This window comes from Podarcis melisellensis, assembly GCF_964234715.1.
Source record: "Podarcis melisellensis genome assembly, chromosome: 18".
NCBI classification, from domain to species: domain Eukaryota; kingdom Metazoa; phylum Chordata; class Lepidosauria; order Squamata; family Lacertidae; genus Podarcis; species Podarcis melisellensis.
Window position 1 is genome coordinate 7731704 of NC_138536.1, and position 20951 is coordinate 7752654.

General features: G+C 46.0%; 1 protein-coding gene across 1 annotated transcript; it reads left to right on the top strand.

The window, feature by feature from the left end:
* Window positions 1–2211: 2211 nt before the first annotated feature.
* Window positions 2212–13296, top strand: LOC309361065 (bone morphogenetic protein 4-like; the record flags this gene model as incomplete). Its single annotated transcript, XM_081896016.1, has 5 exons — window positions 2212–2506; window positions 5046–5188; window positions 7261–7383; window positions 9855–10053; window positions 12904–13296. 5 exons carry the CDS (start codon window positions 2212–2214, stop codon window positions 13266–13268), a joined length of 1125 nt encoding a protein of 374 aa, XP_081752142.1. The 3' UTR covers window positions 13269–13296.
* Between the last annotated feature and the right edge of the window lie 7655 nt (window positions 13297–20951).

Genomic DNA, 20951 nt, shown 5'->3' on the forward strand with positions numbered 1-20951 from the left:
CTTAGTCGTGTCCGACTCTTCGTGACCCCCTGGACCAGAGCATGCCAGGCCCTCATGTCTTCCACTGCCTCCCGCAGTTTGGTCAAACTCTTGTTTGTAGCTTCGAGAACACTGTCCAACCATCTCATCCTCTGTTGTCCCCTTCTCCTTGTGCCCTCCATCTTTCCCAACATCAGGGTCTTTTCCAGGGAGTCTTCTCTTCTCATGAGGTGGCCAAAGTACTGGAGCCTCAGCTTCAGGATCTGTCCTTCCAGTGAGCACTCAGGGCTGATTTCCTTCAGAATGGAGAGGTTTGATCTTCTTGCACTCCATGGGACTCTCAAGAGTCTCCTCCAGCACCAGAATTCAAAAGCATCCATTCTTCGGCGACCAGCCTTCTTTATGGTCCAGCTCTCACTTCCATACATCACTACATAGCTTTAACTATACAGAGCCCGTCTAGGAAAAGAAAAATACGAAACCTCTGCTGTCTTGCGGTACATTTGTGGGAGAAGAAAAGGCCCAGGAGTGAACCCTACACAAATCTGGAGTGGAGTCCCTAAGGCGGTTCGTTTGGCACCTTGTAGCAGCAACTCCTGCAGCCAAGCTGAGGCCAAACGTCTGGCTCTGCTTTCCTTTAGTCCCCAACAGTGAGGCCGAGAAAGGGGGGAGTCTTGTCGTCTGAGCAGCCCAAGACCACCATGCACAATGCCTAGGCTTCCACCCCGAGGAGGCCACTGCTGCAAATGTATTTTAGATGCGCAGTTTGGATGCAGGTCTGGGATCAATTTCTGCCTGCAACGCTGGCGAGCCTCTGTCAGTCCACACAGGCAATCTTGGACCTGGGTGTTCACACAGCCTCTTTAGCCCTTGATTCAGGACCATGAGGACTAGGATATCTGCGGAGAATAAAGGATACTGAGCTGGGTGTGGCGAGGCTAGATTCCTCTGCTCCTATAATAACGCAACAATCGTAGGAATAATATTTTGCGCATACAAAACTGTCTTGCTCAGCCAAATGCAGGTTATAGCCAAAAAGCAGAAAAGGAAGAAAAGGAAAGCAGTGAGTGCACAATCTCAGAAGCATCTATTTTTTTAAAAAAATAAATCCTTATAATAAGTCAGGTGGTTCTTATCTCTTATCTCTGGGAGCGCCTCCACCCCCATCGTTCTGCCCGGACACTGAGATCCAGCGCTGAGGTCCTTCTGGCAGTTCCCTCCCTGCGAGAAGTGAGGTTACAGGGAACCAGGCAGAGGGCCTTCTCGGTGGTGGCGCCCGCCCTGTGGAACGCCCTCCCTTCAGATGTCAAAGAGATAAACAACTATCTGACATTCAGAAGACATCTTAAGGCAGCCCTGTTCAGGGAAGTTTTAAATGTGTGACATTTTAGTGTATTTTTGGTCTCTGTGGAAGCCGCCCAGAGTGGCTGTGGAAACCCAGCCAGATGGGCAGGGTACAAATACATTATTATTATTATTATTAAGCGTAAGGGTGGACTCCTGAGGTTTTCCTGAGTTGGGAGGTTTCTGCCGCAAACTCAGCTCCCTTGAGACATGGCTGGTTTGACCAAGCAAGACAGCAAATACCTGATTTTGGTGACAAGCAATTTTAAGTATCGATCCTTCAGCTTTTCATACAGCTTTACAGGATAACGTAATAGTGTGTGGTGTTTTGATGGGATTGACAGCTGGCTTTCAAGCATGTTTTCATTCTCTGTCCCTCTGTGTGTCTCTGTGCATCTATATCCTAATCCATGATGTACGCTCTGTTTTTGCGGGGAAATAAGGTTGCTTGGCTCCTCATTTTTTTTCTTGCTTGTATATTAGCCTTTCCTCTCCTGCCTTCGTGCAGAAAGGCTGCCTTAATCCCCACCTTAATGGCCCCATTACACACCCGTTAGCCTCCCAGGGAGAGCAAACCCAGCCTTTGCCTACTGAATAAACTTTGACAGCTGGCTTCCCTTCTCCTTCCTGCCATGCCAGGTCCATTTTCCTCTTTTCTGGAAAGGGGTGTCAAAGGGAGAGAATCCACAACCCACCCCAGAAAAGGCTTGTGTGTTCCTTCGCACCTTGTTAGCGCCGCAATTAGCCCTTCCTGAGTGGCCCATTAGCAAGGGGACCTAATCCATGGAGCTCATTGTGGGGGCAAGAGATGGGCAGCAGCCATGGTTATAAGTGCAGCCTTGTAGAGGAGCCAGATGTAAAGAGAGGTTAGAGGGAGAGAAATCAGCCATGTTCCACGCCCAGCAACTGCTTCTGCTTCTCCTGGCATGGATGCCCACCTTCCCTTGCAGACCCTCGTCTCCTGCCCATCTGGAGGCAGGGAGCTCCGAGGGCACAAGAGCTCAGGCCCTCAAGAGGCTGCTGGAGGTTTTTGGCATCGGGGACCCCCCTCAATCTCCCCAGCACATCGTCCGGCCTCCCCAGTACATGGTGGACCTCTACAACACGGTGGCCGATGACGATGGAGTCACCAAAGACCCGGACATCTTGGAAGGCAATACAGTGCGCAGCTTTCTGGACAAAAGTAAGAGGGGGGCATTGGCAGGGTCTCTGGGGCACAAGGCAGGCTTTCTTGGTGGGGTTTACAGGAGGGAGGTGATGGGCGGTTGTTGTTAGGGACCCCACCAAGGGCTGCAAACTGTCCCTGGTGGGGAACCTTGCACCCTCTGGACGTGATAAACTACAACTCCCATCACCACCATCCCTGGGTCTGTTGGAGCTGATGGAAGCTGTAGCTGAGCAACATCTGGAAAAGCAAAGGTTCCCCTCAGCTGGCCTAAAATCTGACACCTTTCCTTGTGATGAAGGCATTTGGCCTGTTTTATTTTATCTTATTTTTGCTTTTCAGGTTTATACATTCCATTCATTTTACAACCATTTTAACATTTCCAAACTCAACTCTCTCCCCCCTCTTTCTGCGGTTCCTTAAATTTATTCTTAATATCTGTTCTGCATATCCAAATTAACTTAACTTGCCCACTTATTCATCTACTTTAAATATGTGCTGCAGGTTATTACAATAATCCTGCCAATGTCCTTATCTGTTTACAGTTTATCTGTCAATATTCACTAACCCATTTCCATTCTTTTATAACATTTTGTTGTCTTGATTTCTAATTCCTCCACTAAGTTTCACCATTTCTGCTTATTCCATAAGTTTTTGTATCCATTCTTCTTTTGCTGAAACTTCTGTTTTTTTCTATTTTGGGGCGAGTAACATTCTTGCCACTGTAGTAGCATACATGAATAATTTTCTATATAGTTTAGGTAGTTCTGTCCCTGTTGGGCTTTGGGGTTTGATCTTCGCACAAACCTCTCCTTCCGTTTTTCTGAAGGACTCCAAAGCTTGCACACTGTTTTGTAAAAATTCAGCACAGCTGTGCAGATGGTGGTATTTTTATGGACAAAGCAAACTGCCTTTCCTTTTTACTCTAAATATCTTTATATTTTATCCAGATCAAGAAATGATTCATTGGAGCCAGGATAGCTCATTTGGTTAGAGTGTGGTGCTCATAAATGCTACGGTTGCAGATTTGATCCCTATATGGGAACGCTACATTTTCCTGCATTGCAAAGGACTTGGACCAGATCAGAGCTTGCCAAACTTTTCACGCTGGGGACACACTTTTTAGACGTGCAGCACAGTAATTCTGTTTTACTAGCGAACCAGAGATTCACTTACAATTGCAAACATGCATTTTAACTTGCAGAGGGGGAACTGTGAGTCAGTTGCAGCAAAAATAACAGCCTTCTGGCATGTGTTATCTTTCCAAAATATTTCACATTTAACGCACCCTAAACATATTGGGTTGTATCTACTCAGAGTCAACCTTTTAAAATTAATGGACCCAAGTAATTTGCATCTGTTAATTTCAGCAGGTCAGCTCTGACAGGGCTAACATCAGATGCAACACATTTTCTCTTATTTTTAGGAGTGGGGGTGAGGTTAACGTCAAAATAAGTGTTGAAACTCACTATCTTTTAAATGTCCACTTTCTGCACTCAAGTTATGTCCAGGTAACACAAAAAATAAATGTAGTTGTGTTGGCCCCATCAAAAAAATTCCATATTGGAACATTTCTTTACCAGGTCATCAAAAAATGTTACATGACCAGCATGCAAGCTTTTGAGTCCCACAGAGCTCTTCCTCAGGCAAGGTGAAGAGTTCTGGAGAACGTGAAAGCTTGCACACTATTCCTGTGTCAGCCTTTTCGTCAGCCTAATTTAGGAATTTTTATTTAATTTTTATTTTTTTTACCAACAACCCAAACACAGTGAAACCCCCCAGGTGGCTGATACATTGGGTATACATAATCAATAATAACATATTCAAATCAACCGTATGTACAATTCTATATACCTTAACACTCCTCCCTCCACAAGGTTTATTTAGCTTTTAACATTTTAGCTGCCCCAAATTGTTCAAACCTGCCCAAATAATTCAATATCTGTTTACCCCTGCTCTTTTAGCACTGAATCTGAGCAAATGGCAGTCGAGTGTGGACGAGCCTTGAGAGTGACAAAAGGACATTTCCCCCCTCAGAAATTTTTATTAGTTTTCACAATATTATAAACAAACAAGCACACACACAAAAACAACCAAAAATCATAGCCTTATTGAAAATTACACTTACTAACTTTGTTAAGTGACTTCCTCGCTTCCCCTTGGTTGAATTTCATTGCATGTCCTTTTAACGGTTTTCCAAATCCCAATTTTTATGAAATTTAACTTAAACATTAACATCCTTAGGTCTTCACCTTATGGAATTAAACATATTAATTCATCACTTAACATAAATAAAATCCTAAGCCTGTTAAGTATCTGCAAGCTGTTTCCAGTTAGTTTAACTTAGCAAATTTAACTAAATAATCATTAAATTTATTCCACTCCTCCTGATACTCCTCCTCCTTCTGGTCTTCTGGTTAGGTTGGCTAGCTCCGAAAAATCCATCATCTTCACCTGACATTCTTCTTTTGTTGGTAATTCTGGGGTTTTCCACTTTTTAGCTAACAAAATACGACAAAAGGACATTTTTAATCCCCTTCCTTTCCTCCTTCTCTAGCTCAAGGTGACCAGATGCGATTCCTCTTCATCCTGTCCAGCGTGGCAAAGAACGAGAGAGTCCTCACGGCTGAGCTGCACCTCTTCAAGCTGCGGGCAAGGGCAGCCGATGGGCCTCTTCCCAGAAGGCAGCACTTCTGCCAGGTAAATGGCCAAAGATTTCCCCGAGAGCTCCGCTCTTTCCATGCCCAGAGGCACTCTTGACTTCTGAAGACCCAGTTGCCGGGAATCGCACTCCCCATAGAATTTGGGACAATAATGGTCCAGTCTTCCTCGTGCGCTGAACTTTAGAAGCTTCTAAGTATCTAGTGAAAAAAACCCCCAAAACCCTTCAAAATGTGCCCTCGTTAATTTTTTGCAGGGAACTTGGACAATATTCATGATTTTTCACAGTACCTTTGCGCTTGCTTAAAAGTTGTTTCCTATATTTTTACTCCTTGCCACGTTTTCTGTTAATAGCTGAAGTTACTCGGCAGTCGAGCAAAACCAGGAAACTTATTTTTGTTTTGCTGATTTACCGTTTCAGCGCTTTCCATCTTTAAATTCTGTTCTCTACAGTACCGCTGATATTCTTATTTGGTGTTTTCTGGCAGAATTCAACATGGTACACTTAGCCTTAGAAATGAAAGGTCAAGTTGTCTGCTCTTTTAATAATCAACGCCTGTCAAGTGAGCAGACGCATTAATTGAAAAACATGACGAAAGCCAAAATTTTATTTTATTTTATTTTTTAAATTCTCTTAGGCTGATTGGTCTGGCAGCCTAAGAGAAGTGGGGCTTTGGGTATCTATGGTCCGAAAAGCTTTGCAGAAAAATATTCCAGACATGTTTATTGATTATTATAAGGAGGAGTAGGCAGTCCATTCTCCCATATAAAATAAAATAAAATACATAAAATAATAAAATAAAATAAAATAATAAAATAAATATAAATAAAATAAAATAAAATAATAAAATAATAAAATAAATAAAATAAAATAAAATAAAATAAAATAATAAAATAAAATAAAATAAAATAAAATAAAGTCTTCCCCGTGTGCAACGTATCACAGAATCATAGTTGGAAGGGACCACACGGGTCATCTAGTCTGACCCCGCTGAAATGCAGGAATCTTTTGCCCGATGTGTGGGGCTCATGGCCCCGAGACAGAGCCTCATGCTCTACTGAATGAGCTATCGCCCTCAGCCATCCATTGCTTGCTTATCTACCCCAAAAACCTGGTTTGAGTCTGGAAGCTTCCAACTGGAAACTTTCTCGCCCTGATCTGGCCACGGTGACTCATGCGACGGTCACCTCCAGGCTTGATTATTGTAACTCGCTCTATGTGGGGCTGCCCCTGAAGCCGACCCAGAAACTCCAGCGGGTGCAGAATGCTGCAGCGAGACTCCTTACGGGGTTCTTGGCGCGGGATCACATTCATCCAGTGCTTTACCAACTGCACTGGCTCCCGGTGGAGTACAGGGTCAGGTTGAAGGTGCTGGTTTTGACCTTTAAAGCCCTATGCGGCCTAGGACCCTTGTACCTCCAGGACCGCCTCCTGGTTTTGCCCTGCGGAGGACCTTAAGGTCCACAAATGACAACATTTTGGAGGTCCCAAGTCACAAGGAGGTTGGGTTGGTCTCAACTAGGGCCAGGGCCTTTTCAGTGCTGGCCCCAATGTGGTGGAATGCTCTGTCACAAGAGACTAGGGCCCTGCGGGACTTGACATCTTTCCGCAGGGCCTGCAAGACAGAGCTGCTCCGCCTGGCCTTTGGTTTGGACTCAGTCTGACCCTTCTGTTTCCCTCCCCTTATGGTCCTGATCTATGGGCTACTTTTAAAATGAGGCTGCATTTTAACCTGTATTTTAAATCAGTCCCCACCCCCTTACGTTTTTACTGTGATTTTATTGGTGTTAGCCGCCCTGAGCCCGGCTCTGCCCGGGGAGGGCGGGATATAAATAAAAATTATTATTATTATTATTAAACAACTGTTGACATCCGAATATTTGGACTGCCGCTGCCCCACAGAGCTTTGAAAGAAGTTGCAAATGATGTTTCCAGAGAGCATGTGCAGAGTGCTTTTTCCCATTGCCGCACCTCGGGGTGGGATTTTCCGTGAGTTGCTTAAACAGGCTTGATTTGAAGGGACATTTACAAACTGGAGCACTCTGGAGCTGGTGTGAGCAAGACCTGATTCCTTTGGCTTACCTTGCTCTCTCTCTCTCCATCCTTTCAGGTGAGCATTTATCAGGTCCTTGACAAAGACAGCATGGATACCCCTGAAGGAAAGAAGCTACTGTCTGCTAAACTCCTTGCCGTGCAGGGAACGGGCTGGGAGGTCTTCGCCATCACACAAGCGGTGAGTTTGTTTCAATGCCTTTTTTTAGAGTCTGCTCTAAGTTGACCCCGGGACGCGGGTGGTGCTGTGGGTTAAACCACAGAGCTTAGGACTTGTTGATCAGAAGGTCGGCGGTTCAAATCCCTGCGACGGAGTGAGCTCCTGTTGCTCGTTCCCTTCTCCTGCCAACCTAGCAGTTCGAAAGCAAGTTAAAGTGCAAGTAGATAAATAGGTACCACTCCGGCGGGAAGGTAAACGGCGTTTCTGTGTGCTGCTCTGGTTCGCCAGAAGCGGCTCAGTCCTGCTGGCCACATGACCCGGAAGCTGTACACCGGCTCCCTCGGCCAATAAAGCGAGATGAGCGCCGCAACCCCAGAGTCGGCCACAACTGGACCTAATGGTCAGGGATCCCTTTACCTTTACCTTACTAAGTTGACCCCAGAGGTTTCCAGGATTGCAGCCGAACAAATGTTTTCCTTGCCGCAACTGGTTCTGCTTTTGATCTTTGCTGCAGAGCAGAAATCAGGCAAATCCAGTTGTTTCTGGTCTACGCAGACCCTACTTGGACCCGGCTGCAGGAACAATAATGCGTCGCAAGCAGAGATCCTATATATCCATTTTACAATTTAAAATACTCATTTCAACATCCTTAAAATATCAGTGACTTCCCCTCTTCTCTTTCCGTGGTTCATTTTACATATTGTACATCCCTGCATATTTTACAAAAAACTAAACCATTCAGTATTCCATTATTGCACGGGTGGCGCTGTGGGTTAAACCACAGAGCCTAGGACTTGCCGATCAGGTCGGCAGTTCGAATCCCCGCGACGGGGTGAGCTCCCATTGCTCGGCCCCTGCTCCTGCCAACCTAGCAGTTTGAAAGCACGTCATGTGCAAGTAGATAAATAGGTACCCCTCCGGCGGGAAGGGAAACGGCGTTTCCATGCGCTGCTCTGGTTTGCCAGAAGCGGCTTAGTCATGCTGGCCACATGACCCAGAAGCTGTCTGTGGACAAACGCCGGCTCCCTCGGCCTATAGAGTGAGATGAGCGTGCAACCCCAGAGTCGGTCACGACTGGACCTAATGGTCAGGGGTCCCTTTACCTTTACCTTAAACTTGTTTACATTGTTGAATTTATCCTAATGCTGCCGGCGTAATGTACACCATTATTTCCCAAATATTCAACAAACGTTTTCCAATCTTCTCTAAACGTATGTTCTTCGTCTTCTCTTATTCTATATGTTAAGTCCGCAAGCTGCGATTATTCCATCTGTTTAAGTTGCCATTCTTCTTTGGTTGGGACCTCGCTTGTTTTCCATTTTGGGGCTAACAAAACACAGGCTGCAGTTGTAGCATACATAAATATAGTGGTACCTCGGGTTAAGAACTTAATTCATTCTGGAGGTCCGTTCTTAGGCTGAAACTGTTCTTAACCTGAGGTACCCACTTTAGCTAATGGGGCCTCCCGCCGCTGCCACCACGCAATTTCTGTTCTCATCCTGAAGCAAAGTTGTTAACCTGAGGTACTATTTCTGGGTTAGTGGAGTCTGTAACCTGAAGTGTATGTAACCCGAGGTACCACTGTAACCTTTTTTGACACCTCGGAATTTCAGTCTGAATTATCCCCAACAGAAAGGACTTGGGCTTTTTTGGGAAGGTACTTTTGATCATTTCCCAATACTCTTTTACCCTTTTACAAGTCCGCCACATTTGAAAGAACGTTCCCTTAGTCTCATTGCATCTCCAGCACATACCTGCTTCCGTCTTATACATCTTAGCAAGCCTACTCAGAGTTAAGTACCATCTGTGAATCATTTTCAAGTAGTTCTCCTTCAAAGAATAACATGCTGTGAACTTTCAAGTCACTTTCCCAGAGGTTAAAAATCTATCTATTGCCCAGCGTGTCACTGAGTTTCTCTTTGTTTTGTAAAAGTTATTTTTTCGAATTGTAAGCTTTGGTCCAGAAAACCTTTTTTTTCTACCTAATTTAAACATTTCATGTCACTTGTGATATCGTAACCAATCCGTAACATGGCTCCTTACATTTTCCATTGATTTCTGTTTGGGTTCCCCTTGCCCCCTGTAAAGTACAGCAACACAAGCAGATATCCTTGCATTTAGTGCAGGCATAGGCAAACTCGACCCTCCAGATGTTTTGGGACTACAATTCCCATCATCCCTGACCACTGGCCCTGTGGATGATGGGAGTTGTAGTCCCAAAACAGCTGGAGGTCCGAGTTTGCCTGTGCCTGACTTAGTGCTACATGGAGTACAACCCACAATGTGTATTTAGAACTGTGATTTTATTTTTGCGGTTTGGGGTACTGCGTGCAGTTCTGGTCTCAAAAGTGGAGACTGTAGAGTTGGAAAAGAGCTCAGAAAAGGACAACCGGAATTATCCTCCCCTCTGCCACCGGGCGCGGCTTGGCTCGCTCTCTCGAGCCACACGGCTCTGCGTGCAAAACATTAACTGGTCTGACGTGACGTTGCAGGTCCGCTCCTGGATGGACGAGGAGAGCAGTAACCAAGGGCTGTTGGTGACTGTTCGGTCCCTCGGTGGAGCACCCCTAGACGATGGAGCCGTGCAGTTCGCGTCGGGCAGAGATCACCACGAGAGCAAAAGGCCCATGCTGGTTTTGTTCACCGACGACGGGCGTCGGGGGGCCCTGTTGCCCAGCAACCCCTTCCTAGGTGAGTAAAGAAAGATGTGTTTTGTCTCTCGGTGTGGCAGGATCAAAGACATTGCTGTAATAAAAGGGGACATACAAGACTGTAGCATCTGTAGTGAACTTGGAATAATGCACTCCCCCCCATTTTTTTTATTCATTTTATAACACAAATAAACAACACAAACAGAAAAACCAACAATACAAACAAATTCTTGTCTTGTCCTTTCCCCCCTAAACATTGTTAGGTGGGCTTCCCCAAGTCCCCCCTATCTGATTTTCATTTTACCTCATCTTTAGCAGTTACATATATCGTAATTTCTAACCATTTTTTTGTTTATCGCACTTAATTTAAGCATAAAAATCTTCACATTTTATCCCTTGCAGATAATACTGTTTTAAAATACACTATCTTCCACTTCTAACCCTACAGCCTATGTCCACTTCCAAAGCTATTCTAAGATTTAAATGTTAACATATTTTTTTCAAATATTCCTTAAACTTCTTCCAATCTTCTTCCACCGTCTCTTCTCTCTGGTCTCGGGAGTCAGTTCAGCAAGTTCCATATAGTCCGAGGAATAATGCACTTTCATCGCCTAGTTTCCATCGTACGCTCATGTCCTCCACACCCCTTGACACTTGAAATATCCATTTTCAGGACACACCTTATTCCCGTGACTGTGATTTTTCAGCACCCACCCAAGAGTGGCTCCGATGGTCAAGAAGGCAATTTTCTGCATGTGTTGTAGAGATAAGGGAGGGGAAAGTGGGGTTCATCCACCTGGGAAGGTAGATCATCTACAACAGCCTTTCTCAACCTGTGGGTCCCCAGATGTGGTTGGATTACAACTCCCATCATCCCTAGCTAGCAAGGCCAGAGGTCAGGGATGACGGGAGTTGTAGTCCAACAACATCTGGGGACCCACAGGTTGAGAACCGCTGATCTAGAAATCTGTGCTGCAAGAAGAAAAGGCTCAGGTGTAAACCCTGGGCCTTCACAAATCCACAGCAGAGTCCCTAAGACGGTTGTACAGCTCCTTCTGGCAATTTCTGCAGCCAAACTGGTGCCAAAAGTCTCTTTTTTATATATATAAGATATTTATTAAAGATTTTCTTAATACAATGAACAAAACAAACAAGGTAACATATAACATTATAATAACCATATTTTCTTCGCTTCTTTGGACTTCCTCGTATCTCTCGTTCCTGCGTTCCAAGTTTATCAAACTTTAACCAGCAATTTATCACCTTGTTTCAATTCTTGTTTTATAATTTTCCAATATTGTGTCCCTAATTTTAGATATTTTTACCCAAAGCTTAAAAGCTTAATTTTAACATAATATTTATCCAAAATTTATCTTTTCTTAGATTTTCACTTATCTTCATATTCCTTTCAACTAACTTAATGGTGCCATATTATTTATAATCTTACATCTTTCTTAACACTCATACAATTTACAATACTTTTGTAAATAGTCCTTAAATTTCTTCCAGTCCTCCACCACTGCCTCTTCTCCCAGGTCTCGGATTCTGCCGGTCATTTCTGCTAGTTCCATGTAGTCTATCAGTTGCATCTGCCATTCTTCCAGTGTGGGCAAATCTTGGGTTTTCCAGTGCTTGGCGACAAGTATCCTTGCTGTTGTTGTTGCGTACATAAAAAATGTTCGGTCCTTCTTTAACACCCTCTGTCCAACAATGCCTAAAAGAAAGGCCTCTGGTTTCTTAGGGAAGGTATACTTAAATACCTTTTTCAACTCATTATATATCATTTCCCAGAAAGCCTTAACTCTAGGGCAGGTCCACCAGAGGTGAAAGAACGTTCCTTCAGTTTCTTTACATTTCCAACATTCCAAAAGTCTTGCTCTGCTTTCCATTGGTCCACATCAGGGAGGGGAGGTGGGGTCTTGTGCCCCAGGGAGGTCATTTTGGTGTTTCACCCTCGGAGGTGCACTCCATTGTCTCTCAAGACAACACTTTAAACTTTATTTTGCAATGTGGCACTTTTAAATGATTGCCCAGAAGCTCTGTGAGAGGGTGGCATCTAAATGTTTCCGGAAAGATAAGCAAACGTTGGTAATTTTCTCAACTGGCCCTTCATGGTACTCATGGCTGTTCATGGAGGCGCAGGTTAATTCTGCGTCCAGGGCAGCTGTCTCCCAGCTCCATCTGGTATGCAGGCTGAGACCCCACCTGCCCACAGACTGTCTCGCCAGAGTGGTGCATGGTCTGGTTATCTCCCGCTTGGACTACTGCAATGCGCTCTACATGGGGCTACCTTTGAAGGTGACCCCGAAGCTACAATTAATCCAGAACGCAGTAGCTAGACTGGGGACTGGGAGCGTCCGCTGAGACCACATAATACCAGTTTTGAAAGACCTACATTGGCTCCCAGGACGTTTCCGAGTACAATTCAAAGTGTCGGTGCTGACCTTGAAAGCCCTAAATGGCCTTGGTCCAGTATACCTGAAGGAGCGTCTCCATCCCCATTGTTCAGCCCAGACACTGAGGTCCAGCGCTGAGGCCCTTCTGGCGGTTCCCTCCCTGCGAGAAGGGAACCAGGCAGAGGGCCTTCTCGGTGGTGGCGCCCGCCCTGTGGAACGCCCTCCCATCAGATGTCAAGGAAATAAACAACTATCTATCTGACTTTTAGAAGACATCTGAAGGCAGTCCTGTTTGGGGATATTTTTAATGTTTGATGTTCTATTGTGCTTTTAATATTCTGTCGGGAGCTGCCCAGAATGGCTGGGGAAACCCAGCCAGATGGGCAGGGTATGAATAAGAAATTATTGTTGTTATTATTACTACTACTCCGATCTTGTTCTCTCCTGTTTAGAATTGTCTGATCAGAACGTGGCCCTTCCTGGACATCTGGCAGGCCCCAAATCCAACGGCACGCGGACCCCTCGCTCGGTGGACAACCAGCTGCCTTGCCAGAGGCTCCCGCTCTCGGTGGACTTTGAGGAAATTGGGTGGTCTGGCTGGATCATCTCCCCCCGGGGTTACAACGCCTACCATTGCAAAGGTTCCTGCCCCTTCCCGCTGGGGGAGAACATGAGGCCCACAAACCACGCCACCGTCCTCTCCATCATCAATGCCCTGAAGCTGAGCCAGGAAGTCAGCGGCCCCTGTTGCGTGCCGGACAAGCTGTTCTCCATCAACCTGCTATATTTCGACGACGATGAAAACGTGGTGCTCAAGCAGTACGACGACATGGTGGCGGGGAGCTGCGGCTGCCACTGAGCCACACGCCTCCATCGTGTGGGAATGTTCATGGAGGCAGGAGAGGATATGTTGTTTATTAATATCCTTCCTAACTTGGGCTAGCAGAGTTTTTGGGTTGTTGTTGTTTAGTCGTTTAGTCGTGACCCCCTGGACCAGAGCACGCCAGGCACTCCTGTCTTCCACTGCCTCCCGCAGTTTGGTCAAACTCATGCTGGTAGCGTCGAGAACACTGTCCCACCATCTCGTCCTCTGTCATCCCCTTCTCCTTGTGCCCTCCATCTTTCCCAACATCAGGGTCTTTTCTAGGGAGTCTTCTCTTCTCACGAGGTGGCCAAAGTCTTGGAGCCTCAGCTTCAGGATCTGTCCTTCCAGTGAGCACTCAGGGCTGATTTCCTTCAGAATGGAGAGGTTTGATCTTCTTGCAGTCCATGGGACTCTCAAGAGTCTCCTCCAGCACCAGAATTCAAAAGCATCCATTCTTTGGCCATCAGCCTTCTTTGTGGTCCAGCTCTCACTTCCATACATCACTACTGGGAAAACCACAGCTTTAACTATACAGACCTTTGTTGGCAAGGTGATGTCTCTGCTTTTTAAGATGCTGTCTAGGTTTGTCATTGCTTTTCTCCCAAGGAGCAGGCGTCTTTTAATTTCGTGGCTGCTGCCACCATCTGCAGTGATGATGGAGCCCAAGAAAGTAAAATCTCTCACTGCCTCCATTTCTTCCCCTTCTATTTGCCAGGAGGTGATGGGACCAGTGGCCATGATCTTCATTTTTTTCAATGCTGAGCTTCAGACCATATTTTTCGCTCTAGCAGAGTTTTACATTCCCCTTTTAAATGCACAGTGGATAGCTGGTTGCAGGATCCCTGAAGGCAGACTTAGTTACAAATACATACATGTGGATCTACCCCATTGGGGTTTAATCCTGGCAGTCACCGGAGTTCTCACAAGGAAAGGAAGATGGAAAAGGAGGAATCAAAGAGAGGGGGTGTGCCTTGCCCTTTTGTTACCTGGGCAGGTAAGGTCATGCCCACCTCTAGTCACATGCAAAGGAAGTATGTCCCAGCCAGGAGGAAACAGGAAGTTCTCGACTGGCTGGACCAAACATCCCCCTGCATGGCCACTCTAGGAAAACAAGGAATGTCGTACTTGACTGCTCCTTATGTATCACATCCCTCATGTTGCTCAGCATGGGCGGTGTCTCACCATTGGTGGCCCCATTAGAAACGCCTGTTCTCCAGGCCTGATTTGGCCCCGTCGCCAACCCCTGCATGCAACCTCCATTCTCCCGGGCATGTAGGGAAAGATAGTGTTCTGGAATTGAGGGTTGTGTATTCATAAACCTGCCATTGAATGGAATTTCCTTTTTTTGGGAGAGGTGAGGGAAAGCGAGGAAGGAGTGGGTGGGAATAAAGCAAAAAGTAGTTGGAAAACATGGTCTCAGGCCAAAGGATCTTCTCAATACAGAATGTACTATACTGTAAATATTCAAAGTGTTAATATATAAATATATATGTTTGTGTGTGTGTGTGTATGTACAGATGATGTTGTTTTCAGCTACGTCAGACTCAAAAGAGTAGACCAGCTGAAGCCAATGGAATTAAGCGAATCACACCCAGATGGGTCTGGGTCTAGAACCATAGAGGGTGGAAGGGGTTCCCGTGGTCATCTAGTCTGACCCCGAAAAGCAGGAATCTCTGCTAAAGAATCCTTGGCAGATGGCCACCAACCTCTGCTTGTTGACAACCGATGGAGGAGAGCCCATCGTTTTCTGAGGGCCTACTCTGAGCAGGATTTAGTTGGATACAAATACTGGATGTTCCCTGTACAGAGAGACTTGTAAATATTTGTAAAATATTTGTTATGGCTTTCATTATTATTTTGGCGTGTGCTGTCTTTCATGTGGTACTGTTTTCCTATTAAAGACCAAACTAGACTTTTTCTTCTTCTCTGAATAGTATTCTTGTCTTAAGTGGGGGTTGAGACAGGCGGGAAGGTGATTCACCAAGATTTGTGAAACTGCAAAGGTAAATTAAGATCTAAACCCAAACTGAGGGGTAAAGTAAAGGTAAAGGAACCCCTGACCATTAGGTCCAGTCGCGGACGACTCTGGGGTTGCGGCGCTCATCTCGCTTTATTGGCTGAGGGAGCCGGTGTACAGCTTCTTGGTCACGTGGCCAGCATGACTAAGCCGCTTCTGGTGAACAAGAGCAGCGCACGGAAACACCGTTTACCTTCCTGCCGGAGTGGTACCTATTTATCTACTTGCACTTTGACGTGCTTTCGAACTGCTAGGTTGGCAGGAGCAGGGACTGAGAAATGGGAGCTCACCCCATCACGGGGATTTGAACCGCTGACCTTCTGATCGGCAAGTCCTAGGCTCTGTGGTTTAGCCCACAGCGCCACCCGCGTCCCTAAACTGAGGGGTAGTGTATTGGTATTTCAACAGCTGGTGTCCCGTGACTGGACCAAACATCCCCCTGCATGGCCACTCTAGGAAAACAAGGAATGTCGTACTTGACTGCTCTTTATGTACCACATCCCTCATGTTGCTCAGCATGGGCGGTGTCTCACCATTGGTGGCCCCATTAGAAACGCCTGTTCTCCAGGCATGATTTGGCCCTGTCGCCAACCCCTGCATGCAACCTCCATTCTCCCGGGCATGTAGGGAAAGATAGTGTTCTGGAATTGAGGGTTGTGTAGGTGAGCCCTATTTGCTCACCTAAATAAATTCAAACAGTGCAACAAACAAAAACAAAAAAATACTAGAAACAGAGAACTGTAAAGTTGGGTGGGGTCACCCCAGGTCATCTAGTCCAGCCCCCTGCAAAGCAGGATCACTGCTAGAGAAACCCTGACCGCCACCTTCTGAGAATGGTCAGAAAGTTCTTTAGAATCTCCTTTCTCGCAATTTGAACCCATTGCTTTGGGTTCAAGAGAACAAGCTTTCCCCATCTTTCACACAAAAGTCCTTTAGATATTAGAAGCTCTTTAGATATTAGAAGAGGGACGTGGGTGGCGCTGTGGGTTAAACCACAGAGCCTAGGACTTGCCGATTGGAAGGTCGGCAGTTCGAATCCCCGCAATGACGGGGTGAGCTCCCGTTGCTCGGTCCCTGCTCCTGCCAACCTAGCAGTTTGAAAGCACATCGAAGTGCAAGTAGATAAATAGGTACCACTCCGGCGGGAAGGTAAACGGTGTTTCCGTGCGCTGCTCTGGTTCGCCAGAAGCGGCTTAGTGATGCTGGCCACTTGACCCAGAAGATGTATGCCGGCTCCATCGGCCAATAAAGCGAGATGAGCGCTGCAACCCGAGTCGGTCACAACTGGACCTAATGGTCAGGGGTCCCTTTACCTTTACGTATATATTAGAAGATGGCTTTCTGTATCGCCTCTTTTGTGATGTTTCCCATTTAGGCTATCATATTACTGCTGCTCAGAGGGGCTTTCAGTGCAAAGAAAGCTGGACAGAAATCAAACCAGAACATTTGTGGGATTTCCATAAAAAAAATATTACGGGGCTTTATTATTATTATTATTATTATTATTATTATTATTATTATTATTATTTTAGTAACTTATTACCCATAGGTCTCCAAGCAGCTAGCGACACATTTCAAAAAATGAACACATTATACCATTAAAATAATTCGTTCTAAAAACCTTCCGTTAAGAAAAACACCCATAGCAGCCACAGGAGAGCTGAAGAAGATTTTTACAACACAGCCCCAGGCATGTCTACTCGGAAGTAAGTCCCTCTGGGTTCAGCAGGGCTTACTCCCATGTAAGCGCAGCTGCAATCATTTCAAGTGTATTGCTTTGGAAAACATTCTCCTGAAGAGGATCAACTCCATGCTTGCTTACTTGAAACCATTGAATTTAATGGGATTGCTTTCTGAGTAGACCTCCTTTAGGTAGCATTGCTCTGAGCATCTTAAATATAGCCAAAGCAGGGTTGATGTTGTTTTTGCAAACTGCTTTGTAGGGGCAGTGTCAAAATATTTTAAATAAAATAAAATATATAATAACGCAGGCAGATAAACAGTGCTGTCAATCTTGCTCCACCCACCCACAATGATTCTTTTACCCTTTAGCAAGAAGTTTCTATATATGCACCAGTTACAGATAGGTAGCCGTGTTGGTCTGCCATAGTCAAAACAAAAAAATTCCTTCCAGTAGCACCTTAAAGACCAACTAAGTTAGTTCTTGGTATGAGCTTTCGTGTGCATGCACACTTCTTCAGATACACTTCTTCAGATACACTTCTTCAGATTCTTCAGATACTGTGTATCTGAAGAAGTGTGCATGCACACGAAAGCTCATACCAAGAACTAACTTAGTTGGTCTTTAAGGTGCTACTGGAAGGAATTTTTTTGTTTTTATATATGCACCGATAGCAAATGAAGCAAAGCTTTTGCAGGCACTATAAATAGTTGAAAATGGGATAGCATTATGAGTAGAAATTGCCATGGATGTAGGAAAAGAAAGGAAATCTGGAGGGGCCCAAATGTTCTGGCTTCTTATTCCACCCTTGCACAATAGCCCCTCGAAGATAGGACTGGGGAAGCTTTGCAGAACAAACTGGAGCAGAAAAAAGCAGTGTTCTTGTGACAAGACTACACTGCAGAGTTCACCAGCAATAAGTGGTTCTGGAGGGCACAGAGTCCCAGCCAACAGTGCAAGAAGGTTTGCCATATTTCAAACAGCGAGAATCCGGACAGAAAAGTTGTTGAGCTTTGGCACTGCCGACATGGGACTGCCACACGTTCGGATTTCCCCAGAAATTTGACCAATTTGCGCCCGGACGCTACTGCAGTATTCCGGATCCGGGAGATTCTGGGCATATGGCAGCTTTAAATAAAACACTTGTTACACAACAATACATGGGACGTGGGTGGCGCTGTGGGTTAAACCACAGAGCCTAGGACTTGCCGATCAGAAGGTCGGTGGTTCGAATCCCCGCGAGGGGGTGAGCTCCCGTTGCTCGGTCCCTGCTCCTGCCAACCCAGTAGTTCGAAAGCACGTCAAAGTGCAAGTAGATAAATAGGTACCGCTCCGGCGGGAAGGTAAACGGCGTTTCCATGCGCTGCTCTGGTTCGCCAGAAGCGGCTTAGTCCTGCTGGCCACATGACCCGGAAGCTGTACGCTGGCTCCCTCGGCCAGTACAGCGAGATGAGAGCCACAACCCCAGAGTCGGCCACAACTGGACCTAATGGTCAGGGGTTCCTTTACCTTTATATTACACAAGAAAACAAGGTTAATTTAGAAGAAATCTTTACAGCAGGAGCAGCAACAGTAAACAGTAAAAAAAAGGGGGGAGGACAGGGAGGAAAAAGGAACAATTTTAAGAGAGACAGAAAAGATCCTAACAAAAAATTTTTTTCCTTCCAGTAGCACCTTAAAGACCAACTAAGTTAGTTCTTGGTATGAGCTTTCGTGTGCATGCACACTTCTTATTCTTCAGTGTATCTGAAGAAGTGTGCATGCACACGAAAGCTCATACCAAGAACTAACTTAGTTGGTCTTTAAGGTGCTACTGGAAGGGAAAAATTTTTTTGTTTTGACTATGGCAGACCAACACGGCTACCTATCTGTAACAGAAAAGATCCTGGAATTGAAGCCAGAGGGTGTGACTCCCCCCGATTCTTCTCCTTCACCTGGGAATTAAAAGATCCTGGCAACCTCATCGTGGTCAGGCTCTCCAGCTCAGAAACCCTGACCTGTCGAGACATTTAATCATTTAATCCTAGATTAGCATGCTTGTTCCAGCTTGCTCCCTCTTTCAGCCGATGCAGACTTTTGCCGCTGCGAAAGTTCCAAAATGTTTGTATTATCGAGACCAATCACTTTCTAGTCTGTTTCAGTGGCTCTCTGGGATGCAGAAGGACATCAGAGGTCCTTAGCGGCGATTCTAAGGTCGCACTGTGCGTATTGGAAAAGTGCCATTTCCAGGACTATCAATGTGCCTATTAAGTGACTATTAGGTGAAAGGGGGTCAGATGTGGGTCTTGGGGCTGGACGACCCCTGCAAGAGAGCATTGCCAAAGGGGTGAAATGCCACTATTTGCATCTTAACTCCAGGGTTTCCCAAACTTGAGTCCCCAGCTTTTTGTGTGTGTACTACAATTCCCATCATGGGACGTGGGTGGCGCTGTGGGTTAAACCACAAGAGCCTAGGACTTGTCATCAGAAGGTCGGTGGTTCGAATCCCTGTGATGGGGTGAGTTCCTGTTGCTCGGTCCCTGCTCCTGCCAACCTAGCAGTCCGAAAGCACATCAAAAGTTTCAGAGCAACAGAAGTTTGGCAGGGGAGGCAGATAACATGGGGTTGTTTAGAGGAGGGTTTCCCAAACTTCGGTCTCCAGCTGTTTTTGGACTACAGCTCCCATCATCCCTAGCTAGCAGGACTAGTGGTCAGGGATGATGGGAATTGTAAGGTAAAGGTAAAGGGACCCCTGGCCATTAGGTCTAGTTGTGGCCGACTCTGGGGTTGCGGCACTCATCTCGCTTTACTGGCCGAGGGAGCCGGCGTACAGCTTCCGGGTCATGTGGCCAGCAGGACTAAGCCGCTTCTGGCGAACCAGAGCAGTGCACGGAAACGCCGTTTACCTTCCCGCCGGAGCGGTACCTATTTATCTACTTGCACTTTGACGTGGCAGGAGCAGGGACCGAGCAATGGGAGCTCACCCTGTCGCGGGGATTTGAACCACCGACCTTCTTATCGGCAAGCCCTAGGCTCTGTGGTTTAACCCACAGCGCCACCCGCGTTCCTGCATTTTAAGTTAGAGCTGAATAATTATTTCACTATTAATATACTTCTTAATTGTATTTCACTATTAATATACTTCTTAAAAAAGGGACGCGGGTGGCACTGTGGTCTAAACCACTGAGCCTAGGGCTTGCTGATCGGAAGGTTGGTGGTTCGAATCCCGGCGACGGGGTGAGCTCTCATGGCTCTGTCCCAGCTCCTACCCACCTAGCAGTTTGAAAGCATGTCAAAGTGCAAGTAGATAAATAGGTACCACTCTGGTTTTGCCAGAAGCGGTTTAGTCCTGCTGGCCACATGACCCGGAAGCTGTCTGCGGACAAACGCCGGCTCCCTCGGCCAATAAAGCGAGATGAGCACCGCAACCCCAGAGTCATCCGCGACTGGACCTAACAGTCAGGGGTCCCTTTACCTTTATACTTCTTAACTGTATTTCAGTTCAACAATTACTTTGATAAAATACGTATTTTGTTATGTGCAAATGGTTTTAGATTAGGTCCACAAATCACCATATAGCATATATTCAACACAAAAAAACAGCGAGAATTTATTGTTGACAAAGGGCAGCTGAACATATAAAGGTCCCCGTTACCTTCAGTAGCTTAGGGCCACATCAAACCGAAATCTGGCCCTGAGCTCAGCCCATTCATTTTTCAATGAACTACAGGTCTCTGGGTCCGGCTGCCAGCAGACAAACCATTCCTCCTTAGTCCCTTTTATCATCCAGCCACTTTGCTGTGGTTCAACTGCCATGGCTGACTTTCTCAGCGGAACAAGGGGTGCTGGTGATTTTTTGGATGACGACCCATGCACAAGATTTGCTGTGGCCTCTTTTTTTGGGTGGCTGTCTGTAAGCATCTTGTGTCCGTTCTAAATCCTGTTGTTGGCAGAGACCCCATGCCAAGTGAAAGGTCTTTCATCCATGATTTTATTTTTA